General features: G+C 36.7%; 1 protein-coding gene across 1 annotated transcript in view; it reads right to left on the reverse strand.

Moving 5' to 3' along the window:
* Nucleotides 1-20747, reverse strand: part of PCLO (piccolo presynaptic cytomatrix protein) — a 310361-nt gene that overhangs the window by 273951 nt on the left and 15663 nt on the right. The window contains exon 3 of the mRNA XM_053977551.1: nucleotides 16399-17790. Within this exon, the coding sequence (XP_053833526.1) occupies nucleotides 16399-17790 (1392 nt within the window). The remainder of the gene's footprint in view (nucleotides 1-16398; nucleotides 17791-20747) is intronic.

Consider the following 20747-nt stretch of genomic DNA (forward strand, 5'->3'; position numbering starts at 1 on the left):
TTTATGCAAAAGCATTATAGTATCCAAAAATGGGAATAAACAAACAAAACTGACCTGCATATTCATTTTAAATAAACACACATGACGAAATTCTAAAATAAACCTTTCAGAAAATCTACAGACGTCTTGGCTCTACAAAATAGAGGTAGTAATCTCCCAAATACAGATGCCTAATCATTTTCTGATGATTTACATTCCTAGTTGGGTCAGAGCAGGATGTATGGAAACAATCAAAAATGTTCTCTCTACTGAGTATTGGGTATCAAATATTCTGTATGTTGATATACAAGCAGATGGAGACTTTCTGGAGTTTAATAATTCCTATTTTAAAAGCTGTTGTCATCATTTATATTTTAGTAGCATTTAAAAACCACACCTAGGATTGTGCTGAGCAAATGGAAAGCAAACAGAGCAGGCAGACCAGTCAATGACTGGAAAGAGAGAATGAAAAACATTGCCCAAGGATGGTCAGTTTTAGAATCAAGAGTTCCAAGAACCCAGTTGAAGTCCACTTACAGCTAATGTTATGAGCTACTAAGGCTGCAGACATCCACTCGGATGAAAAAGATGGCTTGCCTTAATTCAGTGATTTAAAGCTGAATTCCATTCTCAGATACACTGGTACATATGAGGAAGATTCTACTGTGTCAGTGCAGCTACTTCAGATTCCTATTTATTAAATGAGAGCAAATGATGGGCTGTAGTCTGCTGTCTGACTTCAACAGGTCAGAGGTTCACACGGAAATGTTACATAGGTTTTCCAGGATAATTCTAATAACCCTCTTCTTGCATAAGGAAAAAATATCTGATGACACAACAGGGAAACTTAGTGGGTGGACACAGATTTGGGGTACCTTGTCATACCTGCTGATTAACTTCTCAGTGTCTAATACTCATAAGTATTCAGGGTGGTCTTACCTTTTATACATGAAGGATGGTCAACAGTTGCCAAGGCAATTTACAAAGCTAATCCTGGGACCAGACTTGGTGGGAAATATGCCTTTAGCTCCTGCCCTTCCTCCAGCTGAGCTGTAGCAAAAGAGGCACTATGGTGCTTGGCTGTGCCCTGGTGCAGGGGAACACCCAACTTTTGAGCCTAAGCAAACATTTCATTCCTACTCTGAGTCAGTAGCTTCAGCCAAGCAGAGCTGGACCGGTCACAGACTTCTACAGAAAAGACCACAGATGTCACTGCTTCGGGCTGAAGCAATCCAACCCCCAAGACTGATTCTAATCTGGGATCTAAATCCCAAAACAAAAAATATACACTCGAACCACATAGAAATAGCAACTTCTATTCAAACTATTCCTACAGACCAGTAATACATAAATGCTTCCTTCTTCACTTTACACAATAATTAAATCTTCACTAAATGTCAAGATATTAGGGTTTAAAGAAGAATTGGTTTTTGGTGGTTTTTTTGGGTTTTTTTTTTGTTTGTTTGTTGGTGGTTTTTTTTTTGTTTTTGTTTTTTTGTTTGTTTTTTCCTTTCCTAAAAATGAGCTAGAGAGTCTCTTTGGCTTGTCAAGATAATTTTGTATTTACCACATTAAAACTGTCTCTTTCACAACATTGTTTTAACATAATTTTTCCCCCACTATGCTATGTCATCATCTATTAGAGATAATGAAAGAACAAATGCAAATAAGCAGTCATTTAAAATAGTAACAGGCAGTAACACCTCTGTCAGGCAACCTTGGAACATTTGTCAGAATTTTAATCATATATTATAATAGGAAAGTAAGCATTTTTATAAGTAGTGATAAACACAACTCACTAACTATTTTTAATATTGAAGGACAAACTCTTTGCTATGGTAAACCAACCCAATCTTACAGCAAAGATACAATGTGATGTGTTGATATGCTAAGTTTGGCAATTCCTATATGAAATAAAGTTGAAAATGAATATATCTTTATTAAATGTGACAGATACAATGGTGCCAAGTAGCTCAGCACAGAAGAACAAGACATTATCATAAAGTTTAGATGGACAACTACATTAACTTTCAAGTAAATTTGACTCACAGTGGCAACAGCTTTATCATCTCTGAGAAGCTGAGATGGTTTCTTATGGCTATCAGAAATATAAAATGCCATAACAGACACAATCTATGCCTGGACCAGGAGACTGTCAAAAAATATTTGCATTAATGTATGTAAACATTAAACTACAAACAGCACTGTAAAGGGCATATCTCCGTAGTTCTTTCCACTTGCTAGCTGTCTTCCAAAATATTCCTGCATATAGTGTTTACAATAAGATTATGTCATTCAAGCAGCCAGCTACACACATGGGACAGGATGCCTGGACCTCTGAACCTTGCCTCTATTCCAGAATTAGCATTCTAATTACGCTACAAAGAAGGAATTTAGAAACACCACACAACCATCTGTCCAGGAAAAACAAAGCTTAGCTAGGATTGAAACCGGCAAGGGACATCAAGGGCAACAAGAATAGTTTCTATGCTAAATATGCAAGGAAAGGTCTGGACAACAAAAACATGGGCCCACTGCTAAACATGGTGGATATGGCACATTTGCTGTAAAGAACATCTGAGCACCTTGGGCTGTTTTAAAAGGCCCATAGTTAGTAGATCTAAGTGAGCCCATTAGTTATTAGACTGCATCTAACACACTGCATCCTGTCTCATTCTCCCAGTACCAAAAAAAGAGTGACAAGCTGCAGAAAGCTCAGTAAAAGGCAATAAAGATGGTTAGAGGCTAGAAAAACTCCCTTGTAAGGAGAAGATGAGGGAAAGAGGCTTGTTCAGCATACAGAAGTCAGCTTTTCAGGAAACAAACAGAAACCAAAAGAGGAGACCATTGAGAAGACGGAGCCCGGCACTTCAAAGTGATGCCCACTGAGAGGACAAGAAACTACAGAATGAGGTTTAAACTGAGTATCTGGAGAACTTTTTTCATGCCAAGGACTTTGAAGGGTTGGAACAAGTTGTCCATAGATTGTATGCAGCCTTTGTTCATAGAGGCTTTCAAAACTAGATGTCAAAGTCCTGAGCAACCTGGTGTGGTTTGTGGACCCTAGTTTGGACAGAAGGTTGGACTAGATAACCTCCTGATGTACCTTCTAACCTCAGTCATTCTGTACCTGCAATTTAAATGTTTGTGTTAGTTGTCTACCATCCCATGTCCCACCTCTTCTGCTTGCCCTGTTCAGATGCTGTTGCAGTGCACGCCTCAGCAATGAGGTCTTGCTGTCACCCTCAACGCTCTTATTTACAGAGCCTGGTCATGTTGGCTGCTGACAGAATTGACAGCAAAGGATTCAGTAGCATCACCACTAATGCAAATGGAAGAACAAATGATCAATGTGTATTAGCACTGACTCAGACTCTCAGTCATCTTGTTGATCTATTCAGGTTCAGCAATCTATAGAGACACAGGTAGTCTTCAAAGTGCAACTTCAAAATTTATGCCTTCACTATGCTCTTTAAATGTAGTATTGCTTCAAGATGCCATTCCTCCAAATTCTAATAATTTTCTCTTCCTTAAAATAATATGCATAGACTAAAAACACTTTTAATATATTTGCTTATATGAAACATCTTCTGTTGTCTTAAAAAACAACTCTCTCTCTCCTCAAATAAATGCCCATTTAGAAAAGCCTAAGACAAGACTTAAAGTACTGAGGAATCATCTAGAATTGCCTAGGACATATTTTCTGAATTTCACCATAGCAATTATGGGGATGTGACCAAAGTTTCTAATCACAAACCAGTTACATGTTTTCAAAGTTTCTACATCTACGCACATAGAAACAGAGCAGTACAATGAAAAACCAGCATGTATCACTTTAAGTGATTATACCATATTAGTCACCTTCTTAAAAGATTTCATACATCATCATGGTTTTACTCAGGAAGAACAAAATTTGTCACCTAGTTTCTTAATAAGCTTTCTCTTTCTTTTTGAGAAGTTTAATCCATTAAATGGAGCTCCTCGTAAAATAAGTCTCTCCTTCAAAGGAGTGGGACACAGCAGTACCCTACCCATAACCAGAAGGCTGAAGTAGATCAGATTACTCATGTGAAAGCTCTTTACTTGCAAGACTAAGGCTTGAACTTTAAGTTTCTGATATTTCCTGAAAATCCTTCTAAGCCTGGTGAAGTAATGTTTAGAGTTCTAGTGCTATATCTTTGAATATATCTGGAAATAACTACTAATGAGAGATGAAGTTTCTCACTTAGCTAATCAGTTTAGAAGATGAATTTCTAAAATCCTAAATGCCACTATGAAAATATATCCTCACAGACAGAAAGCAAGTATTGAATCTGGTATTTAGTTCTGTTTCTTAAGGCTGACTTATTTCAGTCACATCCTGTCAGACAACACTATTCACTAAAACAAAGAAACATACTTCTATTGATTCAAACAATTACTACATGATGCTGATTGAGAAATGCCAGGTTTTCTGAAATCATAGTCATTTCCATCAGCTCTTGAGAAATAAATCAAAGCAAATTACATTTATATTACCTATTTGATTAATTTTGAGACTCCTTTCTTCTAAAAGACATCACTGTCTTGTAACTCCTTCCCTTATCTCACCTTCCACATTACTTCAGTCAGCTCAACAGGACTATGACAGACATTTTGTCACAAGAGTAGGTGCTGTGCAACTGCAGCACAGGCAAAGGGCATCTCCTTCTCATGAAACAACAAATGGAGAAGAAATTACTTGTGCTGTGCCTCTGCTTTCCATTCATACACACTCCATAACTAAACACTTCGGTCTAGTTTGCAAGCTGTTGGTTCCATAAATTTTCCACCTGTGATGAAGAATGAAGCCACTGCAAAAGTTAAGGCAATTCTCCTGGTGAGCACCCTCCATACAGTACTTACAGACTCATCTTTCCCTTTTAGTAGCTTCCTGTGTGAAGAAATTTTAAAAACTGGATAGTGTGAGGAAAGTCTGTCCTCAAGAATTGAGTTTGGGAACTTCATAGCTTTTAAACTCCACTGAGACCAGGGGAAAAAAAAAACCTGATTAATTGAATTGATCAACTTGTAACTGATCCTTGAAATCCATTCCTGTGACTGAACTTCTGTGATTTTCAGTCTTTATATTTGCAGGTTGTGCATAATTCAAACATATACTGCTTTTACTTGCCTCACTTAGAATTACACTGGAGTGCTCATATGGGGTCCGAATGAAAATCCTTAGAAAAATGGACCTCCTGTATTCTCTTTCTATGCACTACAAGGTCTTACTTGATTTTATTCTCCTCATGTACAGATAAACCCTTCAACATCAAGCATCCAAGCATTTAATAGATCAGACTCCCAGCCTTTTTGACTAAACATGGAAAAAAGTTTCATCAAAGTTAAAAAGAAGTAGTGACAAACTAAGATAATGATTCAGTCTTCACTGGAAACCAAACAGCTCCCAAAAGATACGTGTAAGTCTTTGAATGAATCACTTGCAATGAATCTTTGCATTTCCCTACATTTACCCCATCAAATGTATTCTAACCACTATAAAATCCAATATGCAAAAATATACACACCATCTGCAGATAGATAAGGAAGTGAAATCCAGCATGAATCTATGCATTTGAATCCCTAAATACTTCCATTATGTTTTACGATGCTAATAATAGACAGCATAGGGACTGAAGCCCAAAACTAAATTATGACAGAGATAATGTAAAGCCCTTCTTTTTAATACTTGCATAGAAATAATTCCATCTGCCATATTCTTCCATGCTGAAGAACTGGCTTCTGGTTTGGTACATTTAGGAGATATAAGGAATATAACCGCAAGGAAATACAATTTTGTTAACTGGACTTACTAGTTTTTATTGCACTAACTTGCAAATCATTGTCTTTCTGTCAGAACCTTCTTTCTACTTGCCTTGTTTCATTTCTCTTAATGTTTTAAAAAATTGATCTTACTTTTTGGTAGTTAAATATGACATTCACACATTTAACTTCACAATCAAGTGAAAAACAGGCAATAAGAATGACTGCTTTAAATGTCTGAAAATAAAAGGTGGAGAGAATGATACTATAGCAGTGCTAGTTTTACAAACATAAAATCCAAGATGTATCTCTTCTCAGACAGATTTAGTACAGCAGACTTGAAGTCAAGTGCAGAGAAATAAGTAATGCCAAGCAAACAGCAGATGAGACTTGTCAGAAGAAATAAATATTTTTATGTGAAGAGAAACTGTACACGTTCAAAAATGTGAAAGTCCTTAGAAGGTGTGCTAGGGGAATGACTAGCTTCTAACTAGCACCTGACCCTATTTTATCAGCAAGTACATATTTTCTACTTAAAAATGCAAAGTATGACCTTCTTAATACAGTGTCATCTACAATGAGTTGCGTAAATAAGATTCCAATGCATAAAGAGAGGAACCTGTGCAGAGGAAACTGAATTGCCATTGCAAGGATACCTTGGTTTCTCCTGTTTTCTACTACAGATAAACAAACTTCAGTACTGAAAGGAACTAAATGCTTTTCAATGCATTGTTCAATGATTTCTCACAGACTATGAAGTTACTTTTTATACAGCCTATGTAGGCAATAGGAAACTAATTAAAAGGGATATTAATACCCTTGCAATGCACACAGAATTAATCCAAGTTAGAAGGACAGAAGATGTGAACTGGAATAAAGCAAACTGAGGGGAAAAAGCCATCCAAGAAATGCAATCACTATAATAGCTTCAGACTCAGAAAGAAACTTAGTAAATTTTCCTTGACATGCTCAGAAAATTATATTCTGCATGCTGATGAAGACCCAAACATTTCACCCTGATTCCTGTTATAATTATAATATATCAATAATTGTTTGCTACTAATTATGAATTTATATGATCTGCTCTAGTATAATTTCATTCTAGTAATAACACATCATTTCTGATGTCACATCCCTGGACCTAAAAGAAAAATGACTAACTTATTTTTGAATAGCAAGTTAAGACCAAGAAATATAGATCATGTGCTTGTAGAGAATTATTAATTCTATATGGACAAGGCATCCAAACAAAATTTAGAGAGCATGAAACATGTAATAATTCTTACTGGAACATAGGGATTAACTGTTTTCACATTCAAATAGGTTCAGAAAATAGATAATTACTGAACAAATTTTCATTCCAGCCTGACTCAAAGCTCTGCAAATTACAGGATGTTTTTAAAGCCTTACACTTTGTAAAATGCATATACTGACTCAAGATGCAACAACAGGAGTTCTGCACCTGGAACATCAGTTACTAAATATTGAAGTTAGACCATTAACCATGCATTTTTTTTTTTTTTTTGTCCTCCACTGCCTGGGGCAAAAAGAGACACTTAAAAAATGAAAATCATTAACGTAAACAATAATAAGACAAAGGAGACCCATAGTTAATAGAAGAAAATAACAATTTGAAATACAAACAAAAACTCTTTCAGCATGTATGGAAAGGAAGTTGAATTAGGAAGATATTTGTATTGACAAATAATGATGAAGATCAGAGTTATGTCAACATCTTCAGCAATTATGAGAATGCAAAACCAAACCAAAAAAAAAAAAAAAAATCACAACAGTATACTCCTTTTGGATGCCAGGAAAGTGGTCAGAAATCCCTCCCAAAAATTAAAATATTATAAATACATCTGCAGTCTTTAGCACAATTATTAAGGTAACTACAAAATGTAACAGAAAAAGTAAATACATGGCATTAAAATAGTATGCATAAGGACAAGATTTCATATGTTCAATTTCTAATCTCTGTACATGACAGCAGGACCCTTTCCAATGTGAAGGCTGTTTGCTAAGGAAAAAAAAAAAAAAGAGGAAAAACAAAAATAAACCCCAACAACAACAAAGAAATTTACTAACCCAGTAATACTAAAACCAGAAGACCACCAGATGGTCTTTCAGTCTTGTCCTTAGAAGCCTAAGTTACCTCACTGTCTGAGTAATTTCATTAACCTCCAAAACACAGATGGAAAACTAATACACCTCATCTTCTCAGTGAGTGTTCTGGTCAACCTACTGGCTCTTACTTTTTTTTTTTTTTTCTAGTGATGCAAAAATATATATTTTCCCCCTTTCCCCTCAGTTCAACAGCATTTGTGCAAAATTCAGCCAGAATAGTTCAGCAGCAGCTAATCCCCCTCTTCAACATCAGTCTGTGACATCCTGTTTCAAATGTTGCTAGACAGCATCTCCAGCAGCTTACTGGCATGAATCTAATCGCCTTTCCACTACTATATAATGGCTTAGGTTCCCCTCAGCCTCCATCCTTACTCTTTGTAATACTGCAGTAATCAATTTAATAGATAAATAACATTCAATCTAAAGTCACATTTGTTCTCATTCTGGTCCACTGAACTATATGTATTTCAGCAAAATAAAAAAAATTAAAAAATAAATAATGACCACTGTCTCTTTAAATGGCACAAGCTTTTCATTACTCATGGAGAAACATTAATGTGTAGAATACAAACAGAAATCAGGTAAATGCCCCCTCATGCTCATTTAATCTTTTTCTTTACATCTGAATTTTTATTTTTACAGCTTGCCACGCTTCTTGCAAACAGTTAAAATTAGTTGCAAAATTACTTTGATTACACTCATGCTATCCCATTAAGTCTAGAACCACCCCACAGTAGTGGCAAACAAGGGATTTTATAGAATTTCTTTGTGTGAAGTGTTGACGTTTCTTTACTAATATGCTGTTGTGGTGAGACAACATTCAGATTTTGGTCAGCAGAAACATGACATGAAATTTTTAGCATATGCAGGAATTGGAACTTAACTTCTTTAAAATCAATAGCCTTGTTCTTCAAGAAATGAGACCACAAAATGTATGCAAATATTTCAATTGACAGCATATTGTCAGAATTTTATTAAATACTACAACATCTATCAGTCCTACTACAGTTAATCACAGTGACAAATATTTAGGGAAAAATATCCTGGTTTCAGATATACAAAATCATCTGGTATTATTCTAAATGCTATTATAGCATTTGTTCCTTGGAAGAGCATCAGCTCTTCATATTCCTGGAATATTAAAAAAGAATTTTATTCGAAGCTTCACCAAAACTACATGAGGCTTCTTACAAAAAGCTAAATGCTTTTTATTTTTATGGTCACACAACTTATGACAGTGTCAATGTGATCAGGTAGCATATGATGTCTTACCTGGGCACCAAAAAAACTCAAAAAAATAAGGCACTTAACATACAGTAGATTTTGCCTGTTTGCTTAAGAAAATCTGGAAGTAGATCACTGGGTCTTATATTGACATTAACTAAAACTTACAGCAACATTGAAAGTCTCTAAAGTAAGCATTTTTGTTTCTCAATAAAGCATGAACAAAAATGTATTACGCTGTAATGGAAAAGGAAAATATGAAATACCTTTATCTCAATAAATAAATGCTCTTTAAATCACTATTATAAAGTTGAGTAGAAAAAATTAAAAAGTTGATACCAGCTTAGCTTTCAAAAGACTTCTTGCTCATTCAATAATGGGACACCAACCAAATTTCTAATGAAGTAACAGAGAAGAAAATCACCTGGCTCAAGGCCAGGTCAGTAATTTTCCTGATAATCTGTTTTACATTTGTTACTCCAGCTTGACTGTCTCTAATACACTAGTCTATAAATTATCTGCACAGGAGAAAAATAAACCACACACAAAAATCAGCATTGAAAGCTCTGCATTAATCACTCACCTAAGCATTTTAGCTTTCAAAAATGCAAAGGCATCTAAGATGGAATAAATGTATAGAAGTAAAGAGCTCATTGCAAATGAATTCCAAGTGCATGAAAAATAGACAGGAGCTGTGTGTGCCAGCAGCAGTGCTGCTGTAGACATCCCTTTGGATTTCACAACATCAGTGGCCATTACCAACATTAATAAAAACCATCTGGCCTTAGATGGCTTTATGTCTATATGTCATTTTTGGTTTCAATGCAATTCTTTGTTCAGAGAGGTAATTTGGAAACTTTTTGAGACTAGAATAAAGGAAACAAATAGCAGGCAATTAATCATCGTAATAGTCCTTCCCAAAGGTCACACTATTACTTTGAGCAATGAGACTAATCTTTACTCCTTGAATTTAATTTCAGGGGGAAAAACAAAACCTAATTTTATGGTCATAAATACTCAAAAGGAAAATCAACAAGAATGCAATCTTGTAACACATGCCTTGACTAATAACCACAGAGATCTCAGATGCTTTGCTTTCAAATATCGTCCAAAGATCACACTCAGAAATAACCATCAAAACCTGACTGCCAAAAAATGAAACTACATAAGTGCATAACTTGCTCTGGACCAAGCAGCCCTACTGAACTGCAAGACACCTGTTCAGAGAAAGTTGCGAGAAAGTAAGGATATTTTCATTTCCCTCTACAGTGATGGGGAATTCAAACAAAACCATCACAGGACATCTACCAAATAGGTTATTATCTGGATGCAGTGGTTCACTTTGTTGAAACTTGAGTGCAGAATTGTGGGGTCTTGGAGGAAACTGGGAGACAAGAAACTTGGCTGTACCATGGCGGCAACAGGCCTGAGATGAGGATGAGAGTCCTGAAGTCACATGTCTATTTGCAGGTCAGTATTTTGCATGTAATACCATTGAAGAATAAAGAAACTTGGCAAACCACCACCACATCACACCTGACCATGAGCAGGCTTTATTATTGTAATTAATTATTGAAGTAGCTGTAGCTGGTATGCTTAATGCCAAGCAGTACTGCCTCTGGTTGAACTATTCTCAAAGACACACCAAAATCAGACCCCACAAGAGGTTTCCATGTCTGGACTTCAAAGGCGTTTAATTAGAAGCTAGACACTGCTCAAAATGAACAGCTCAAGCCATGTTCAGAAGACACAAGTCCAGGCCTCTGTAAAATCATCAGGTCAAAGCTGGATTTTTTACAACAGGTCTAGCTGAGGCATCAGAGGAGAACATGAGCTCCTAACATCCTTACAAGTATCTGTCTGTAAGTGTTTAAATACCTCTGCAAATGTGAAACACCAAAATCTAACTTTGTTGAAGAAGCTTAAGCTCTTCAGTCTTATATAAAAAGTGAATTCAGGCATTAATTTTAAAAAAAATATTTATCTGTGTTCAATTTTGACTAAATCATCCATCAGAGTCGTTCCATATTAGCCCTTCTCTTCTCTATATACACAGTATATGTGCTTTATAGGAAAAATGGAAAAGGTGAGTCATTCTGCTATGAAAAATATTTCCATTTCAATATTTTTGTCTGTCATGCATATTGAGTAAGCTAAAAAGAAAAGTAAGATACCTAATTACGAGTGAGATTAATTTCATTCTAACAGTCAAGAAATACAGTGGGTTTTTTATCATCTAACATGTACTCTGTTTTTCAATGCCAGATTTTATCTTTCAAAGTAATAATTAGCAGTAGTTTTAATATTTTCTCAATTATAAAGAATTATCATTTAATGGATAAAATTTCCATAAATGCTAGGGAGTACATTGTGTTAGCTTATTATGTTCTGTATTATTTAGTTACTTTATTAAACAGTAATAGCATTCACTTTCTTACAACCAAAATTTTAAAAGGTTCTTTAAGGGGAGAGGGAAGAAGCAGAGAAGATAAATTATGCAACTGAAAGGAGTGATTGTTTTTCTCTTTGTCTCTTTAGTGCAAATTCTTCTTCACTGTGTTTCCCAGACACCATCTGTTTCCAAAACAACTCATCACCAAACATAAGAGAGAAGAAGATAGGAGTTTCTTATAGGAGCTAAACCTGCCAGTTTGCAGAGCAGTCTGAGCTTTTTCAAGCAGGAAATCCATGACAGTACAGAGCTGTTATTTAATTAAAGATAGGCAATGGGTGTCACCTCAGATGGTGCAGTACACTATTTTAGGGATTTTCATTAGAATAATACATGGATTATTACTTTTTAATGTTGCTGCACACTGTTTTAAGAAGTCCAAGGCATATTTGGGCATTTAACAGCAGGGTTTGATTCACTTACTTCAGGTTTGGGGGCTTTTTAAAATTATTTTTTAAAGCCTACTTTTGAAGCTTGAGTATAAGGCACACTTGCTCAGTCCGTTTAAAATATCAGTGAAGACTTGAAAAAACAGAATCTAGCAGAATTATTTACAGTGGATGCTCATTCACACGTTCCAGTACCCTTTCTGCAGGATTTTGGGAGGAGGTAGAAAAACCCGACGTATTCAGGTACATGACATCACACCACCACAAAATCACTCCATCTCCAGAGAGGCTTATATCAGTTCCAAAATGCTATTTACTGCTACTTCTAGAAGTTCATACTGGAAGAGCAAGGTACCAATTTTTCACCTGGTTATGATATGGAGTTTAATGATGGCATTGTGCTTACTTTAAAAAAAAAATTATATTTTTTCTTTTCTTTCTCTCCACAGTCTGTGGGAACAAGAAAAAATTATTTAGTTAAGTCTAATAAGTAGGAGTGGTAAAATGAGTTATCATAAAAACACTAATTCTTTTGGCAAGTTATACAACAATTTATAAAAAAAAAGATATATAAGAATATAGATTGGACAGAAACCATCAAGCTTTATAGATTCCTGTCATCATATCTACCAATGCAAAACAATTTCATACTGACTACATGTGCAGTAATAAACATATTAACAAATATCACTCTAAAATTGTTTATATTATGTATTCTGATCATATCTCTAACAGATTATATCTTTTTCAAACAACATATCCAAGTCAAAGATATGATGTCTCTTCTGCTCTTCCCCAGTTCTTCCTGTCCTTCACCATCATTCAAAACTTTTCTCTCCTTTCTATAGCTCCTGTAATTTATTTCAGACATGGAGCATTCTTTACTTCCCACTGCCTTTCCAGGTAATTTTAGAGCTATCAGTAGACTAAAAAGTTCTTCTGTTGTTCTCCTGGTGGTTCTATTAGATTAAATCCATTAGCACGGTCACATACACACACTTCACATTTTCAACACTTTCTGTTCATAACATGATTCTATTAAGATGTTATCCTTCATATTGCCCACATAGAATCTAAAAATCTGAATTATCCTATTTTTCCTTAGTTTAGCTTTTAATCCATCCTTTTTTTTTTACATTTTATTACTGCATTTATTTATCATGGGTTCTATATTCCTGACCTCAACATATTTAATTACATTATAGACAACCATCTCTGCTCATGCTCAATATTCTGAACAGTTCACTGAGTTTTAAATTCACAAAATGGTCGTTGCCACACATTTCATTTCTGGCTTCAGCAGTTGTGATCTTGTGCTTTGTTACTAAAAATAGAGCTGCTTCCAACTACCTGAGCTGGAAAGCTAATTACAGAGCTGGTAAACAGTTCTCCTCCCCATTGAGCAAATGGCAGAATAAGGAGTCTGCTAATGCACCAGGACTCCCATGGTCCTGTGGGTCTCTGAAATCTATCAAGTGTCATTTATTTAATCATTTGTGGCTGTTTGCATCATGGATAAATTACCATTTAAGTAAATAACTGTTTGACTGTTGTAGCAACAAATCAGGGAGAAAAAGAACAATCAGCTCATTTTAAGAAAATGTATTCTGGCCTAATTCTCTGCTTGCACAAATCAAAACAATTTCACTGAAGTAAATAGCATATTGTTGATTTTGACTAGGTAGGAGTCTAGTTGTATTTTCTGCAGTAGAGGGGCTATTAGAGGACTGACTGTTTGCAGCAGCTTAAAGACTTTTTTGGTAGTTATTTCTGTCACATACAGGCAAGAACAAACAACTGCCACTATAAGAAAGCACTTTCTTCCCTTAAAAATACTACTCTCAGCCCTGTCTGCAGTACAGCAGCACATTGGCTGGAAAAAATTCCCTGCTGAGAGATCTTAAGGTAGAAGTGCCCATGGGGTTTAGATGCTCCCCTGCATTTGACAATGAAACACTGGTTGTTTCCCTGTTCCACTGGACTGATCCTTGTCATGTAGCCTAATAGAAGCTTTGTTGGCAACAAGGTTCAGCCAGCACTCAGTCAATAAAACTCCACTCATTTTCAGCCATTACTGAGGGAACAAAATGTAAACAACACATAAGCAACTGTCAGAATAACTGTGATACAGCTACAGGCCCAAAGAAAAACTAAAATTATGTTTAAGATGGAGTATGTTTGTTCATCCAAAATCACTCCAGGGGCCAAGACGGCATATAGCTTCTGGAATTACATTTTTTATCTGAATGCACAGTATAGGAATAAAAGAATTAGGCAGAAAACCACAAGAAAGACCAATTTTAAAAAGCATTTCTAGTTCTCCTTCCTAACTTCGAAAGAAAAAAACAAGTAATTAAACCTCCAAGACAGTACTGAACACATTAGAAGAATTTGGTGGACAAAAAGAGCATACAAGTGAGCATAAAGTATTTGTTCATCATCATGGTTCTGTCATGTAAAAGGTATATACTATGCATCCAAGGACAGAATTGCTATCTGACCATAAATACATTATTTACACAGCACATTGGGAGATGAAACTATGAGCTCCCTGTTCTGTCTATCCAATCTTTATGGAAAGTAAATCAGGATGCTCTCAGCCAAACAAATCACCTCCTATTGTGATGGTAAAGCACACTGCCACTTTCTAGTAAAACTAAGTGGAAAAAAGAAGGCAAGACAGAAAATGCAGACAAAGGTGGAAATGTGTAGTACAAGGAAGAAGAATGTGCAAGCAGGAGGCAAAAGAGAAAGGCATGAGGAAGTCAGACGAAGGAAAACCATTCATATTTCATGCTCTGGATATTCTAAAGAGCAGAAACAGAGTGAATCTTCTAAAAAAAACAGTGATGGAAAAACAGAAACAGTCTCAGTCTTTTCTTCTTAAACAGAAGAAATCAAGGTAACATGTCTGCACACCACAAGGCAGTCCCACACCATCACAACTAAGCCAACGCTGAAGACAAGTCATGCACTGGGACTTGAGTAGCTGTCATTTGAGCAATGTTTCACCAGAACTGACACATCTTGTTTCCATGGTACTCTGTGTACGCATACTAGAGAGCCCCTGGAGAAAATCATAAGCATTTTTCACTATTAAATCCATGTAAGTTGTGCGTGTGTGTATCCAGAGTTGGATAATGGAGCGTGTGTGTATGATGCTATTCAGTGCATAAACAATGTTAAAAATCAACTGAATCCAATTTTCAATCCCTGATCAACCTTCTTCCTGCATTTTCAGACATTTGTTTCTGACCTAAATGACCACAAATACATTAGACAAAATACTCATGTGTTGGATAAAATGTGCTTATTATATTAGGAAAAAGACCTCTCAAATGATGGTATATTCCAGAAAATAATACACAAAGGCATATGCAAACATCATAAGCAATATTTTCCCTGCAATATGCTAATTCTTCCAACATTTATTCTCACCTTAAGACAGAGATGCAGTATCCTTTAACCCTGGCTATCATTTGTCATTTATTCATTCAGATTTCAAAGGCAGAACACCAGCTGCCACAGTCCTCATGTGCTGCACGGACCAACTTAAACATTTCAACTGCTCACAAGTATTTTTAGTTGGTCTGCTTCTATTGAATTAAACTTGCCAAATTCATAGGCCAAATAAGATGTGCCTCCACCTTTCCATTAAGCTACTATAAAGTTTCCAATCCCCTTGTCAAAAAACAAAAAATTACCCAGAGAAAGGAAGCAGATAAAAACACACAATGTGAGGAAACTGTTGAAAATAAGTTGTGTAATTCTTTTAAATATGAATAGCTGTCTCAAGCAATCACAGAAGAAGCACTTTCAAAGTGACAGTCTTTAATGAATGAAGTAACTTTGTGAGTCTTGTATTGTTCTTGCTGAAAAATTACATCTTTCACCACACAGGTATCACTCAAACTTCAACCTTCCTAATGAATGCATCAGCATATGCAAAGACTCCAGAGCCAGAATGAGATTAATGCAATAAATTTAGGAATGTATTAACAGGAGAGAAGTGCAATAACTAAGGATTAACACATTTCTTCATTCAATAGTTTTTTGAATCAGAGGCACTGTTGAAAGAAGCACACATTAGGAGACAGCGCTGAAGCATAAGAAAAAGCTTATAACAGACTGAAAGTACAGTAGTTTGCTGTGTCATAGTAGCACCAGTTTCAAAGGAGTTCATAACCACATCTGCTCATGTCTCAAAGCCCTAGCAACCACCTCTACCAGGCCTCCTTAATATGCCAAAAATTCATCACTACTATCTGACACATGACAAAGTTTCATACAATACCAAAACTTAATTTTAAAGTACTTCAGATGATTAAATGCTCAATAAAATTTTTTAACAATTCAATAGTTAAAAACCAGCTATTTATGTCTCCACAGCACAGGGAACCTGTAAGTAGGAATACAGGGTAAATATAGACTCCACCACCTTACCTCAGCTATGTGTGGCATTGGGTTAAATCCACAGAGATTGCACACAACTTTCTTGCACTCAGTACAGGTATTAAAGTTGGGGGGATCCTTAGAACCAATATTTAGTCCAGTTTTACAAAGGGGACAAGACATTTCAGGTTGGCTAGCTTTCTCTGGTTCCGACAGCCCATCAGGTTTCTTAGCTTCAGCAGCCTGAGGCTTGCTATCTTTAGCCAAAACAGGTTTCTTTTCTAAATCAGATCCTTTAGTTAAAACACTATCCACTTTCGATGGCTCTGATTTTTCAGTTGTAAGAGGCTTGGCTTCTTTCTTTACAGGAACAGCTTTTGGAAGAGGCTGAGCCTGAGCAGCCTCTTTGGGGGCTGCTTGAGGCTGTGGTGGAGGCTGGGGCTGCTTTGCTGCAGGACCAGGCGGAGGGGGGCCCGATGGCTGAGACCCTGTCTGACCCGCTGTGGAAATTAAATTTGAAGCCTGGCTGAAGAATGAAGCTCCAAATCCAAAGAGTTTCCCAGTAACTGTTTCTTGTGGTGTTGTAGGCTGAGGCTTAGGGGCATCAGTGATGCCTCCCAGGTTAAGGCTGAAACGCCTTGATTGCTCTGGAGTTTTCTGAGGTGGCTGGGGCTGAGGTGCCAGCTGTGCTGGCACTGGCTTGGGTCCTGCCCCTGCTTGTGGGCCCTTGGAAGGTGGTTTTGTATCAGGCTTTGGGGCTGGTTTTGTTGGTAACTTTTTAGGATCATCTTTTGTTTGTGTTGGCTCAACAGGCTTTTGAGCTTTAGCATCTGGTCGAGCCCCAGGCTGAGATGCAAGCTTGGGATCTGACTTCTGCCGGGACACTTGTGGAACAGGTTTGGAATCTGGTTTATCCCCAGTTGGATGTGTGTCCTGGGATGGCTTTGCAAGCTCAGGCTTTGGGGAGTCTGTCACTTTCTGTTGAGTTGGCGGTCTGGGGCCTGCCAAATCCTGCTTCTGCTCTGGTGCTACAGAGGTAGATACAGTATCTGCTGTAGGCTTCTGTACACTGGCTTGTTTTTGCTTATCTTCAGCCTGTGTTGGCTTGAACTGCTCAGATTTTGGAGTGGCATCTATTTGCTGGGAGATCTCAGTGGGTTCTGCACGGGGTTGTTTTGATTTTACAGGAGGAGACCCCGGCAAGGGTGTTTGCTTTTTTTGTGGAGGAGGTTTTTTCGAATCTGCTGACTGTGAAGGATCAGGTTTTGGAGTTACATCTTTCTTTTGAACAGGCTGTGCCTGGGGAGATGGTTTAGCTGTTGAAGGTGGAATGGGTGTCTTCTGTTTGGGTGCAAGTGGCTGTGGCCCAGGACCATGACCTGGTGCTAGGTCACCTCCTAACGTTCTTTGCATCTGGCAGTTTAAACAGAGCCATTCACTGATCTGGAAAAAAAAGGCAATTATAATTAAGATAAGACAAAGTTAATAAGCATAATAATAAGTTATTCTAATATAGGACTTGCTCCAATATTTTAAACTTCTGCATAAAAAGGGAGAAATATCACTAATAGTGTTTTGCAATTAACATGAACAGCTGATTATTTTCATTCTTCTCCACATCACTGTGAGTCAAGCTATCACTGAGCCCATGATTCTAATGGCTTCACATTCAGTTTACACACAGCTGAATACTGGAGGATAAAAACCCAGCAGAATGAAAAAAATGCATTGGAATTTCATGGGACCCAGTGATTCATTTACAGCAATAATTTGCCAGAATAATGACAAATACTGCTAAAATAGTTTAACACATCAAGTCTGCTGACAGAAAACAATAATCAGAATTATTAAAACACAGTAAATGCATAATTATTTTTAAGCATACATCTATCAAGCTCTTAATGCAGCTTATGCTTTTGGTAATGGTTTAAATTACAGAGCACAGGTATTGGCAGTATATATGTATCCAGTGAATTAACCACAGAGGTGTGTAAATGGTATAACAGAGACTTATGAATTGCCACCAGTTTTAGGGGGCAAGTTCATCTAAAATCAGTGACGAGCTTTGCCTGAGCCCTGATGGTATTTCAAGAGCCATAATTAGGTTTCCCAAAACTCCTTTGTTATTAGAAGTTTCTAGGGTAATTACTGTATATAATGGGCCCCTCTTGTCACACAGAGGAGAAGGAATAATGCAAATAATGTATTTACTCATGTTTCTCATCAATTATAGTACCTCACAACTATAAAACATTTTTTTTTATCATTCCCAAGCAGTAGTACATGAGAGGGAAGCCATATTTCTGATAAGACAGAAAAGCCCAGCGTCACCATCTGAGAAAGGATCAAGTTGCCTAAAACATGTGGTCACGTGCTACTTTCCACACTTCCCATCATTAGCAGAAACATTATAGGCAGCAAAAATGCCATTCAATATGGTACGGAGTCTCATGAGCCTCCACCTGCAAGCAGATATTTAAGCAGGTCACCATTAGCTCTTCTCGTATTCTTTAGTCTTGTGGGAAACTCAGGGTGCCAGCTACAGCACTTGCACGCACCACTGCAACAAAGGGAACAGCAAGTAGGAGAACACACAACGTAAGTCTCTTCCCTTAAGGGTGAAGATTCCTGGATGCTGTTTCTCACTCAGATCTCGATGGTCTCTTTTACAAAATAAATGATTCTGTGATGCTATGAAATCTCTACTATCCACCACAGAACAAATCTAGAGGCACTACATGCAAAGTAGGATTTTGTCTGTGCAATATCGGAGCTCACTGGAAGAAAGGAGCTCTCATATCATGGACTGAAGCAATGAATTCATTACTTTGGTGTGCCTTGCCAGCCTTGTATTTTTGCAGCAGCAAAAATTAAGAGTTGGATGCAGCTCCCTAAAACACAGTTATTTCAATTATTCTGATAAACATGGTATACACACACACTCTGGAATATAAGTTCACTATTACTAACAGCTTCACAAAGAGATGACAAATTTTGGCCTCAGCTGTAAAGTTTCATTCATAATAAGGCTGCACTTATCTTCCATTTTCAGTGCAATTTTTTTAGATTGTTTAAACAATTCTCTGTTCTACTTGCAAACCATATAACAAATGACTGTTAAGAAGTGAAAACAACTGAAAAGAAAAACTGGAACGCAAGTTTAAACTCTGTTTTGAATTATGAAAGGAATTAAGTTCAGACCTGTACAGAGGACTGGAGCAAGGATTACCTTTAGCTTAACTCCCATTTTGTTTGCTTAATGATCACTTCTCTTACCTGATTTTAGATATTAGTAACATAATTTAATTAGATACATACTAATACCATTTCTGGATGAATCCTTAAGGGTTTTCTAGGGCTTAAGTGTAATCAAAGACCAGTTGTCTGGCTTAGGCAAAGTAACTAGGCAAAGTAACTAAGATTTCTTAGGGAGGTAGGCTGTGCTCTACAGTGGAGAAAGACAAGATCCTGTGAGGAGTTTTTTAATAGACCTAAGCAAGGAATTGCTTTTCCCCCCTATCCAAAGGATTCCTACAGATATTTGGAAAACATGCTTTCCATAGAGATTCACTGCTTCTGCTCCTTTTGACACCATGGCAGTAACAGGTGCCTACCTGCTCTCATTCAGCTTCCAGGAAATCTAAATTTAAGTTATTATGACACCTTCAAGGCCTCAAATGAACTAACCGTAGAGCTGGTGAGGCAATAAAATGAGTAGTTTGAGTAATTCTTACATTTAAGGTGTCCAGATTCCAATTGCATTTATAAGCATTTAGGTTTGTCTTCAACCTCCAGCTTGTCCAGTCTGATTCTGCTCCCTACTTGGAGTCCAAACAACCATTACTTTTATGCTACAGATTTAAAAACAACAAAGATTTTGCAGAAGACAAAATCTTAACCCTCAACCATTAATTTTTTCCTTATTATTATTAAAAAAAATTATATACATATATGGGCATTCTTGGTATAAAACTGCAGCCTCCAAAACCAAATTTGCAACTCCTAGAATTGAACTTAAAAATTGAAAATGTACAAAGTTTAACTTCACTGTATTATTTTTTAAAACTTTCTGGTTTAAACATAAAATTTCTCCCATGCATTTTAGTGGGAGGAATTAAGTGACAAAACGCTCAAGTCATTATGGGTTACACACATCTTCAAACAAATACAAAACTGCACAAACTATAGTCCTGTGACTGGAACAGCAGGAGTTCAAAATGAAATGTGCTATGTGATACAGTTTTCTATCAGACACTTCCCTGTTTGTTCTACCAGAATTACAGAGATTTTCCATAAATTTTGACAGGAACGAGCTTCCATTAAATACAGATGCTCTTACACACTATTACAGATGAAGTAGAACTTAGTGCTGTGGCAAATACCTAAAATACAAACACTTC

Source organism: Vidua macroura, chromosome 5 (assembly GCF_024509145.1).
Source record: "Vidua macroura isolate BioBank_ID:100142 chromosome 5, ASM2450914v1, whole genome shotgun sequence".
NCBI lineage: Eukaryota > Metazoa > Chordata > Aves > Passeriformes > Viduidae > Vidua > Vidua macroura.